The sequence below is a fragment of the Anser anser genome (genome assembly GCF_964211835.1).
Source record: "Anser anser genome assembly, chromosome: 8".
Taxonomy (NCBI): domain Eukaryota; kingdom Metazoa; phylum Chordata; class Aves; order Anseriformes; family Anatidae; genus Anser; species Anser anser.
The window spans coordinates 16892385-16904621 of NC_139728.1; the positions used below are offsets into that span (position 1 = coordinate 16892385).

General features: G+C 44.0%; 1 protein-coding gene across 1 annotated transcript in view; it reads right to left on the minus strand.

Annotated features, from left to right (window-relative positions):
* Positions 1 to 12133, minus strand: part of HS2ST1 (heparan sulfate 2-O-sulfotransferase 1) — a 78730-nt gene extending 66597 nt beyond the window's left edge. The window contains exon 1 of the mRNA XM_083847222.1: positions 11823 to 12133. Within this exon, the coding sequence (XP_083703348.1) occupies positions 11823 to 11946 (124 nt within the window). The 5' untranslated portion in view covers positions 11947 to 12133. The remainder of the gene's footprint in view (positions 1 to 11822) is intronic.
* Positions 12134 to 12237: the final 104 nt, after the last annotated feature.

Here is a 12237-nt window from a genome sequence, read left to right on the forward strand (position 1 = left end):
ACCCATCTGCACACGCTACGTGCCCATAGTCAATCCTGAATAGCATGCAGTTGCTTAAAATCCTGTCACCACAAAATGCCCTTCGCTAAATACAGCAAGAAAAATACAAAGGCTGGCTACCTAAGTTACAAGGCAACAGCAAGTTTAGTCAAGTTTGAGACCAATGCATTTCTAGTCCTTAACCATTACACTGTTTTGAGCTCCTCAAATACCTTGTAGCAAAGGTTTTGAACAACTGAAAAAGAATGATCCATTTTTATGGTTTTATGTCTGTACTCAGTTAACCCTTATCAGCTGGACAAGCTTTAAACTACCTGGTAGTTCTGCCTGGTATGTTTTTTGTGACATCTAGACATTTTTCTATAGAGAGAAGCCAAATATTGGTGTCTGTTTAGCACACTATCTAATTGGGGAATGTGATATAGCAAAGGTCGAGGAATTAACGGCATTTGCAGAGAGTCTGGAGATTGTGAGAATCCATCAAGGGCAGAGAACTCGTCCAAACCAATTCCTGGATATCTGAGAGGATTTCCAGAGAGGTTCTCTACCCATACTAGTCATCTCCAGAGTGCAATCTCATTTTTATGTTCACATGCACATCCCGAATATCTATTAAGTAAAACAAATGTAGGAACAACTACTGTGCTGCACTTCCCTGCTGCTATATACATGTACTTAACAGACTTACCTATCAAGTCAGATATGTAGTAGGTTATTGTCACGCGCAAAAATATATAATGTGCTATTTTTATTCCCACAATTTTGAGATGATGAAACAATCAGAGGAGTTTATCCTCTGTTTTCCAACATTCTTTTCTGATAACTAAGATTGCAATCTCATTTAACATTTAAAACCTTTTCCCATTAACTCCAGCAGTACAAATATTTTGTACATAAATTTTATAGCATCAGCTTAAGAAATATGTTGACTACATCCTTACCACAGTTACTTACCACAAAAGAGTACATGCTTTTAACTGCACTTTTAACTTTTAACAATGACAAAAGCTTCCATCGGCCAAAGAGTGCATATATGTAAAACTTGTACGTAATCACATCCAATGTCTTTGGAAAATATAGAAACTGCATTCAGTTTCTTAGGGCTTCCCCCCTCCCCATGGCTTAGAATGAGAAAATAATGAAAAACTATCAGTATCTACATTCTTCCTTCACACTTTTTTTTTTTTTTTTTACATTTGATAAATTATTCACATATCAAGTATTTCTCTTTCCCAACTCTTACCCTAAGAACACCTTGAACCTGCACTATACAATCGCACATAAATAGGCACATAAAACACAGAAACAATTCTTTGGATTGCTCCAGTGACCACAAATGTTTACAAAAGTGCTCATACGAACATGTTAGCGAGGCCATGATTTCAGAGTATGGTTTGGAAGGCACACACAGGAAAACCAGAAGAGGATACACATAAGCGTTTTACTATTTGATTTATCATTTCTTCTTGTTAAACCAGTACCCCAGTTTTACGTTGTTTTTTCAAATCAGAAAGGACAGGAGGATTTAATAGTATGGTAGAGGGCACTGTCAGAGGAATCAGAAACAAGTACAGTTTCTAACTGTTAAGCTAGGCAAAAGCTAGTCTTGAAAATAAGCATATTCCCCAGCACCGCGGGCCTTTTTGTTGGGATCAGACAGGCTGCGGACAGCTTGCACATGCAGAAGTTGCACCGATTTTCACACACACAACCTTTCTACTACTGCTCATTTCCCCTCTTTGAAAGTTCGTCTCTAATACTCTCTTCCAAGCCTGACCACACGCTCACGAGACACATTTGCCCTTAGGCCAAGTGCATTTACCGTGCCTCATGAATAACTGAGAAACCTTACAATCATCCTCTCCCACTTTTCTCTGGATTGGATGATGGGGTTATTTATTGTCCTTTCCTATCCAGAAGCAAACATATGCCGTCTCTTCAGCTGCTACAGCTCCAAGCGTGAAACATTACAGTGAACTGAAACCAAGAGGGCTCCAGGTTCAAGCTCCATGCCCTGGTCCCCGCTGGCTGAGGAGCCGGGCCTGCTGCTGCTCCCAGCCTGGCCGGCAGTCGGGCGACAGCCTCCCACGTGTGCCGGGAACAACAGCTGAAGTTCCCGCTGATAACTTTGACAGCTCATCTGCCAGATTTCTACACGTCCTGCCAGGAGCTGCGACTTGAGAAGTCCTCTTACACATCTCCATGACTGACAGCGATTTACTGCATTAACCGCTCCAGAACCTCTCCTCACAACTTCGGAATGAAAATGGTTCCACCTGAACTCCATGAGGCGCTTTTTAACCCTAATGACTTTGATGAACAGTTACAAAGATAAAATTCAAGTGTGTACTAGAAATAACAAGTTATGAACACTGCAAGATTTACATGGAGGCTCAGACTGGTTTTTCTGGTCATTCAGCCTTTACTTTTGGCTCAGAAAGCATGTTTGAGTAGAATAAATACCACTAGCCAACAAGAAAGAAGAACTAGCGTTCTTGTACTTGTCATAGCAGAAAATACCTAGGCTGCTGCATACATAAACACAGTCCTGACTTAGAAGTATGAATCAAGCAGTGTGCCAGAATTTTGAAAAAAAAAAAAAAATATATATATATATATATATATATATATAAATAAGCCAGATGAAATAAAAACATGAAGTACCCTCCTGCTGAAGAGAACTTGAAGCCTCAAATAGGTCCAATTAAAAAAGAGGAGATGCTGAGAGTTTTAGCGTTGCTCAAGCTAGCAGCAGCTGCACAAGCGGCACGTCAGTATGAACAACTTAGAGGAGAAAAGGGGGAGAAGCCCAGAGCCATACAGAAAAGAAGACATGTTTTAATAGAAGTAGGAAGATAGTCAAAACATAAAACATTCTGATCCTACTAAACGAAAATACTCCAAAAGGCTACTTTGTAGGCAAGACCATTCTCCAAAAAGCAAATATACATTTACTCTTGAAATGCTATTTTCGTAAATGGTATGAAGTTAAAAATATTCAGTCCAATTCTACTTCACACACTTTGAAGTAATCAAATTGGACAGCAAGATCTAATCGCTACCTCATAAGAGAGCAAACTATTTTTTAGGCAGTTAATCTTCAAAAGATTGCCTTGTTGGCAGCATCAAAGGTAATACAAAATAGTTAAATTATCTGAAAACCTATTAAAAACAGACTAAATTATTTTCAAATAAGAAAGAACTCAAATAAGGAATTGTAATTTTCTTCTGACTTTTTTTTTCTTAAAGTAAGTGAAAAAATAAGCGGGTCAAACTACAACCACGAGATGTTCAATATTCCCAAGGGCAGTAACTTGATTAAGGGAAACCATTTAGTGCCATGGTCATCTCAGCACAGTTCATACAATAATGTATCAAGAATAGTATGCAATTATAGCTATCCTGCCAGGAAAATACCTTTTAAGAGCACACAGTGTTGAAGGCTTACTGACAAATCAGATGCTGAAAAATCTTGGCTGCAAAGTTGTCAATGTGAGTGCAATTGAAATAGGAGTCTAACTATGAAACACTTCATTCAATGCCAGGATACAAAAGAATCTGATATTTTGACTGTTTCTAAAAACACAGATTTTTTGTGTACCATTAACAAAACTAATCTTCAGAGAGCAATCAAAAATCTTTCTAAAAATATAACAGTGTTTTGGTCAAAAGACAAGGTGCAGTATTTTTGTCTTTATGCTTCAGCACGGGAATGAAGCCCTATGAGTTACTACTTTTACCACAGACAACAGAAGGATGTGACTGTCCTCAGCTTTTGTAAAAATTCATCCGTGTTCTGAAGGAATCTAAATCTTGAAATTGGATCTTGCAAAAAGTTATTTTCTGCTCCCCAATTTAAATCTGCCATTCAAACTCTAAAGGAGTCAAATTTGAGACTGCTTTTGTTTTGTTCTGGTGACACAATTTGGTCTAAGCAAAACATCAGAATAAGACTGTCATTTTCACATCATACTTTGGTTTCATTCCCTTTTTGCTCTGAATTTGTAAATCCTTCTCAGAATTACCTGAATTATTTGCCCCTGGTCTTAATCAATTCCAATACAATACAATCAATTGCTGGTTAATGTTTTGTATATTACAACACATTGCAAATACCACATACTGCAGAAACAGACTTCTACTACTGCAAAGTCTCCTCCAAAGCACCCACAGAGTCAATGTACAGAAACACAAATATTTCAAAGAAAAAGCAGATATGCTATTTTTGCAATCTTTCTGAATATGTTCAACAACAGCATATCCAGAAAAGAAGATAATAGAAATACTGAAAATGCAATGATACCCAGGTTCAAGGTTCAGGAGAAAAAAAAATTACAATTCCATTAGCTCGATTTCCCTGTCCACTTTTTAGAAGACCGTAGCAACAAGCATCGCCTCTGTTCAGTTGTTCATACCTCCAAGTTTCTTCATGCTCTCGGCCTTTTTCTACCTTTTTCAAAGTGAAGTGAAATAGTACTGACTTTCAATCTGTTGTCTTCAAAAGATCAGTCCTATACTATGACATAAGACATATATAGATATATATTTCTCTGGCTCTGTGTATATGTATTTATTGTAATTAATATATATATTCCTTACTCTCACTTGTTTATGTTACATATATATATACACACATACCTCTATATATAGATACATAAAATAGAAAAAAATATATTTTGAGAGGAAAAAATACTAGAGAAGCAAATGGGGAAGACATGCATTTTAATTTAAGGAACCTAAGATCCGATCCCCACACTCTTTACAGTTTTACAGCAATTATGCACAAGGTTTGCATAAACACTTCAAAATCATCAAAAGCTGTTTTATCAAAACAGCACTTAAGTTTTACATATGTTTCAACACAAATTAGTATGCAGAATTAAACAGCAAGTTGACAAAAAAATTGGATGTCAGCTGTCTGTCATTTTCAACTCCAACCAGATATACAGAGAGAATGGACTTAGAGAAGGCAGATAAAGACTGGGCCCAAGTGATAGATAGCTTCTTTGCAAATACTTTTTGTAATTTAATTATCTTATTAATTCTCTGACTGCCCTAGACTCCTAGCTACTCACGATGAATTTTATCACTACGAGAATGCTTGAATAATAATTATAGCAGTAACGTTACTGGAGCCACGATGACACAGGGATATTGCGAAGTAAGGACAACACTAACGCACGGAACACTAGAGACAATAAAAAAAGACACAAATGTAGTTTAGCTTCCTGCAGACACATTTGCAAACAATACCTCTCTGGTGATAACATGCTCTTAATTTATAGCCATAAGAAGATAGAGCGTAGCAATTAATGCACTCCTGGGGAACACACAGATACGGAATATGAAGCCAGACTGACACTCAAGGGCACGGCCCGCAATGACACCGATGTCCTGACAGCACATTCCTGTCACAGAAACACACATGTACGTCCCACCTGAACGCTTCAGCAAACACTGAGAATTTCTACCTTTAGCAGAGCCCCTGGGCATACCAACTACAACCTGCACTGGCAGCATTTCTCATAGAGGCAGCGACTGCCAGGAATGCCAGACGCGGCACCGCGGCTCTCCACAACTCCCCAGGTGGAGTGGAGGAGTCAAGGGCTGCAGGGAGAACTGAGCAACCCGGCCCCAGGGCGGGAGCAGGCCAGCCTCTCTGCCCTAGGAGACCCAAGGTTGCTCTCAATGCCGCCTTTCTCAAGCTCCTACTCTCCAAACCCAAAGGTTTTAGGGGAGCGGTTGGGTTAAACCCAACAGATTCGACCGGCTTGAGCCCCACGCAAAGCGGGTTTTGAATGAGACGCTGCCTGCCCGCCACCCAGCCAGCCACCAGGACAGACTGCACTTAAGTCTGTACGTATTTACAAAAGGCTGCAGCCAGCTGGCCACGTTTCAGACGCCTCTCAATGTTGACTCCTTTCACTAGGGCTTATCTTTTATTTCTGGCTGAAAAAAATAACGCAAATACACGCAGCAGTTCAGCTATTTTTCTACACGGCTCTTTCATCATGCTTGCTAGGTCTGTATTTAAAATGTATAAGCAGACAAATGGCATCACATTTCAAACAAAGCACCACTATTTTAGCACTGCTTTGACAAGGTTTAAATACACTTCAGATAAATGACAGCTATAGATTGCACACAATTCCATAAAAAGGCGGTATTTTGACCCAATTAAATACTCCATATGCAAAAGCCATCTATTTCCTGAAGAGGAGCAAGAATTTCAGGAAAGGCATTCATTCCTAGAACACAGGCTAAGTCTGGACAGAATAACTAACATGAGTGGTGACTCACGGCCACCAGTCAGTAGGTATGGAAATGACTCGTTCATGAGCATCTCAAACATCCCTAGCTTCAACAGCCAGGGGCGATACAAAGCTGTGGGAAAAAAAAAGAAAAAAAAAAGAAAAAAAAGGATAATCCATTTGCAAATATGTATTTTTCTGAATTAAGGAAGAAAAAGAAATCCTAAGACTTCACTTCAGATGTACGCAATAATCTGGAGAGGACTGTTTAACCTGTTATGCTAATTCAAAAGTTTAAGTAATTTAACAGGAGATGTTTGGGGTGTATTTTTTGTTAACATACATACATGCATATATATCTGTGTCTGCACATTTGTGTATATATACATACAAGACATATGATGAGTCAGTTTTAATTTGGTGAAGTACTTGGGGTTTTGTTTCTCTGGTATTTGTTTGGGTTTTGCTTTGCTTTAAGACAGTTCATTTAATGATAAACTCCAGTCAGAACTAAAATAATAAAAAAGAGTTCCTTCCAATCATGCAATTACAAGGGTACACTGCAGACATGAAAATTTTAGCTACTTCCTCCATGATCAGAAGTAGAAAACGGACAAGAAAAACAAAGGCAGCATTGCCATAGCATTACACCATAATACCATTCTTTTAGTTGGTTTATCACAGAGTAAATAGAGCCATTAAAAATGACTTCTTCTGATTTCCAGTAGTTGCTACTGCTTTTACATGCCCAGTGCCAAGCACACTGCTGAAACCAGCTAGGTACTTCAAACAACCCAGTCTCCCTTTCTACGTGGGAAAACAATCACGCGGAAGAGCAGGATTTAAAATCCTTTAAAGACTCTCTCTTGAGTTTCTTAGCCTTGAACCGATTCCTGACTTCACAGCTGCCGCTACTGAATCCGTAGCACTGTGTTAACTCAAACAGCACGGTGCCTGCACTTCTTTGGCTGTCCAACGAGCTCCTTCTATCCCAGGCTGTAGTCATAGCCCTTTCCCAGGATTTCTGTTGAAGACGGCATTACAGGTCTTTTTGCTCTTCTGTGACTTGGTACATTAAGAAGTAGCTTACACAGATATGTGCTGGCCCAAATCTGACCCTTTCCAACAGAGAACCTAGAAAGAGGCCATGCCTTATCTGGTGATTGCCTCATCCCCTGCACTACGTGGCAGGAGTGACCGGAGCTGTGTGTTTTATCTCATTTCTCAAGCCCATTTCATTTCTCAGAACTGTCCTCAAAATATCTTTAACACAACTATTCCCTGGCCAGGTAGCAGGTGCTATTGCAAAGAGTTATTAGAAGCAAAGACACAGCTCTCATCACATCACTAACTCCTTTTCCACTAAAAGCATGAGGCCTGCAAACCAGGTGCAACAATATGAAAGCTCTTCGTGTGCAGCTCTACAGGAAAGGAGAAAGAAAAAAAGAAAACCCAACTGTGCCTCTGCTTTATTTTCCCTGCCAGAAACAGAGATATCAGAGTGCCAGCAGAAAGGGGTGAGATCAAGCCTCAAAGCCTATTAGCAAGTCTGAACCGTCTTGGTACGTGCTGGAGAACATGTGCTGAATTAGTCAGAGTTCAGACATCACCTATCTCACAGAAGAAAGAACAGCACCAGCTGCAATACTTGTTCCCAATAAAATAAGTAAATATAAAATTGCAGACATAATAAAATAAGTATCACGTTTATACAATTGCTTTACTACGCATCTTTCAACAGGGTGTACAAGCATAGCATGGGAGCGGGGTAAAACTTACTCTGCAGGGGTCTGAATGAAAGAGGGAATGGTGAAGGGGAACAGCAAGGGGGGGTCTAAATGCAAAAGGATGAGGACACTGGCAAGGCAAGGCGCAAGAACCTTTCGCTGCCTGGAGAAAGCAGCATTAATGCTCTTATTTCTGGAAATACTACACATGAAAACAGCTTCTGAAAGAGTGCCTCAGGCTACTCAGAGTAAAACAATAACTGTTGGGCAACACAGCTATATTTAAAAGAAATGCTAGGAAACTATTTGCATAGCCGTGTGTAGCCAAAACTACCGACAATCATTAACAACTTCTAAAAATGAGGTTCAAGTATAAACAATACACTAAAAAGCACGCATGCTATATTATGAGGGACAATTTAAGAAATTTTCCAGGTGATTTTCCAAGCACGCACAACTGGCAAGCATACTGACAGTACATTTTTTTCCAAATTAAGTGAAAAAAAGCCCATTATTTTCAACATCCCAAAACAGTACATGCTCTTATATTGCTAGCAAACATAAGATTTAATTGCTGAGAAGTTAAATCATTTAACTGCAAAGGAACAGTGGTTCGTTACGTACCTGCACAGTGCTTAGAACAATACTACCCAGCAGAGCCACAGGTGCGAAGTAATGGATGAAAGAAAAAACTAATGCAACCCGGCAATCAATTAATCACCAATTACATTTATTTCCCTCGGCTTAGAGAAAGAGCCTTAGCCTTTCAAATTATTCATGCACTTACAAGAAGAACAAGAAATTAATCCAGAATTAGTACAAAATTTCCTCCAAATGACAGACTTATATATACTGAATTCACGGTGTTAAATTATCAGATGTGATGAGCCTGAAGTTTGTTTAGCACTTAGTAGAAGAAATACTCCCACTGTACAGCTGGCCAGCAATTAAACATGGTCTGAAGGAGTAATCTGAAACATAATAAAGTCAATCAATCCTTATGTTGCTCAGACCAAGTCTGTTTTTTAAATCCAATGCATAAGTACCACTAAGCAGCTAGAAGATGGCAATATTCTTTCATTTCCAGCGCACAGCAGTCACCCTCCGCGGTCAGCTATGCTCGCCTTGGCTGAGCAGCCCTACAGACTGTCCCTCAGGAGGGCACTGTCTTCCCTCACCCTCGTTCCAACACCGAAGTGCTTCCAGTACTTGCCATTGTGGAACACACCACGTTTAACAGAACTGGGACAGGCACCAACTTCCCTCTTTGACTCCTTCTCCCCTCTGCCACATCAGAGGCTCTTGGGCAGGGAAGGGAAGAGGTGGCTGCGTCACTTTTATGGTCCAACTCGCCACAAAAGCTAATGGCAACACGGGAGACAGCCCCGCAGGTGTTTGATACTAGATACATTTAAACCATAGGTATACATAAGTACAGCTGCCCCCGCCGGGCTTCCAAAAACCAAAGGGTATGGCTACACAACACCCCAGTTCCACGAACGGTAGTGCAATCCTCAACATCTGCCTCCCACGTGCAACATTCCCCGTTAGGGCTACACGGTCATATAGCTAACGGGCAAGTCCATACGCTAGGCTTAAACAAAACCACTGCGGTTGTGACAGCTCGGTCTGCAGCAGCTGCCAGTTCATCTGCCCTTAATGTGTAAACTTGAAAACAAAATGAAATGAAAGATTAATAGCCTTAGGTACAAATCTCACCAAGTAAGTACCTGGAATAGGGTTGTGACAGGGCTGTGATCTCACCACTACAGGCTACTTGTAAAGAGCTTAAGAAGACCAAAAGCTGGAGAGCTACAATGAATATTTTGATTTTCTTCATTTTTGATAGTTACTATTCATATGACAAAGAAACACATGGGTTTTACAAATACATTTTAAGACAGTATTAGGACCACAATTTTATTAGAGAGAAAAATGCAACATAAGCATTTGTGATGGTCATTTGCTTCTCTCTCTTAAACTTCTCAACTTAAAAAGAAAAAATTCCCAGGGTGACTGAATTCTCTCTGTACAAAGGAATCGCACCTACAGGAAGAAAGAGGTTCCCTTACTTTCTTCCCCAGAAACACGTTCCAGTTTCTTGTTACAGGCAGGTTACCACCATGTTGCACAGATACCAACTCTGTGCACCAAGCGTTCAGTACAGAACCAGGAGTTACCCTTTGGTGAAGACATTGGAAAAAGCTCTTTTGATCAGAAAGTATGACTGAATACTTGCTACTAGAACTGCCGATAAGATTGCAGAATTAGTTTATTGGCTATAAAATCTGAAGTAACTCTGCTCTCCTACTCATAGCCTACTTCTTACAACTTCTTTCCGGGATGACAGCTTATCACCTGACATTAGCACAAGCCCGCAGCCCTCGAAGAGCCCGCTGACACACCGCCGAGAGGCCAGAGCCCCTCTGTTCCATCGCCGTGTCCGTGCTCTTGTGCTCCTCACACGGCCGCGGTCGCTCCGTAGGAGGGCAGGGGGAAGGACGGCAGCAAAAGCCCGTCGGGCCAGCCAAGGAGCTTGGCTCAGAGGAAGCCATTCCCCATACTACAGCTCTGTGGTAACGTCACAGACATAGTCAAGTGATTTCTGCAATGAAACACTAACATTTGCTACTCTTAAAATATGCACCAGATACGTAAAAAGGGAGACATTCAGCCAGCTACAAGCTCTTTAACAAAGCATACGCTCAAGTTCAGGAACAGAACCCACGTTCAAAGCTGCCGCAGAAAGCCCTTTTTCCCCTCCTTAGACAGGTTTTAGAGAATCGCCGGTAAGATGCTCACAAAGCAAATTTTTCCATCATACTTTTAATGGACACTTTACAATAGTTTTCCCTTCGCACGAAATAAAATCAGCAGAACACAGTAATTAGATGCTTGCACCACAATAGCTCGAGCTCTGTATTTTAATCCTCTAAATATGTAACTTACATCCATTGCATATATGTTAAGGAGGAAGTCTCTCCAGCAAGAAGCTTTATTCTCAGATGGCGTTATGTCGGTCCTTTCAATGCCAGGTGCTGGAGCTGGTAGCTGGAGCTACCGCACGCTGCCAGCAATGGAGGCTCTGAAGTTGCGGGCACCAACCCGTTTATAACGGACGGAACAAAAACACCCCTGAACCCTGAGCACTTCCACCTGCTTGAAACTGCCTGCTGATTTCTTCCACTCACCAAATTTTTGTTCACGGCTACCGGGGTTATGCCCCGGTGATCATCCCCACGCGACTCCAGGTGGAAGATGCGCAGAGCGAGAGCACCCGGGGCTCAGGCGAGCCAGGCGGTGCGGCTGGCAGGGTCCCTTCCAGCCCCTAACGCCCCATTCCGGGGCACACGACGGGCAGGGCACGCTGAGAGGCAACACCGCGGCGGCACCCGCTCCGTTTGACACTCGGTGCCTGACCGGCTCCGTGCGGGGCTCGGTGGCACAGCGCCCACGCCGCCCAGACCCACTCCCGGCTTTAACCCCCACGACGTGCGCCTTCCCCGAGGCGCCGGCAGTGCGGGTGCCTCAGGGGAGCCCCGCCGGCCGGGAGGACCGGCAGCGCTCGTAACCCAGCCCCCGCGCGCACCGGGCTGCCGCTGCCCCGCGCCTCCAGCGGCTGGGTGCCCGCGGCCCCGGGACCCTCCGGGGCACAGCGACCCCGCGTCGGCGGCCCCGGCCTCACCCCGCGCCCGCCGGGGCCGGCACCCGCGGGGCCCCGCCGAGCCCCGGTGCCCCGGGGGAAGGGCCGGGGCCGGGGCCGGGGCCGGGGCCGCCGCCGCCGCCGCCGGGCCCTCCCTCCCCCCCGCCGTCCCGGCGCCGTCCCGGTGCCGGTGCCGCTCACCCAGCTTGCCGCGGGACTCCTCCAGCTTCTGGATCTGGTTCTCCAGGAAGAGCACGGCCACGCCGAACGCCAGCACGGCCAGCAGCTGCAGCTTGGGCGGCACCATGATCCTGAGCAGCCCCATCGGCGGCCCCGGCGGCGGCGGCGCCGCAACCCGGGCTCACGACATAACGCGGGGCCCGGCCCGCGGCGGCGGAGCGGCGGCGGCAGGCACCGGCCGAGAGGCGCTGGCGGAGGCGGGGGGGCGCGCACCGGGCCCGCCGCCCGCTCACATCGCCCCGGCCCCGGCCCCGGCCCCGCCGCGCGGCGCCCCCGGCCCCTCCCCCGCCTGCGCGCGCTGCTCAGCAACCGAACGCCCGCCGCCCGCCCGCCGAGCCCCGGCGCCGCGCCCCGCCCCTCGCCCTCCGCCATTGGG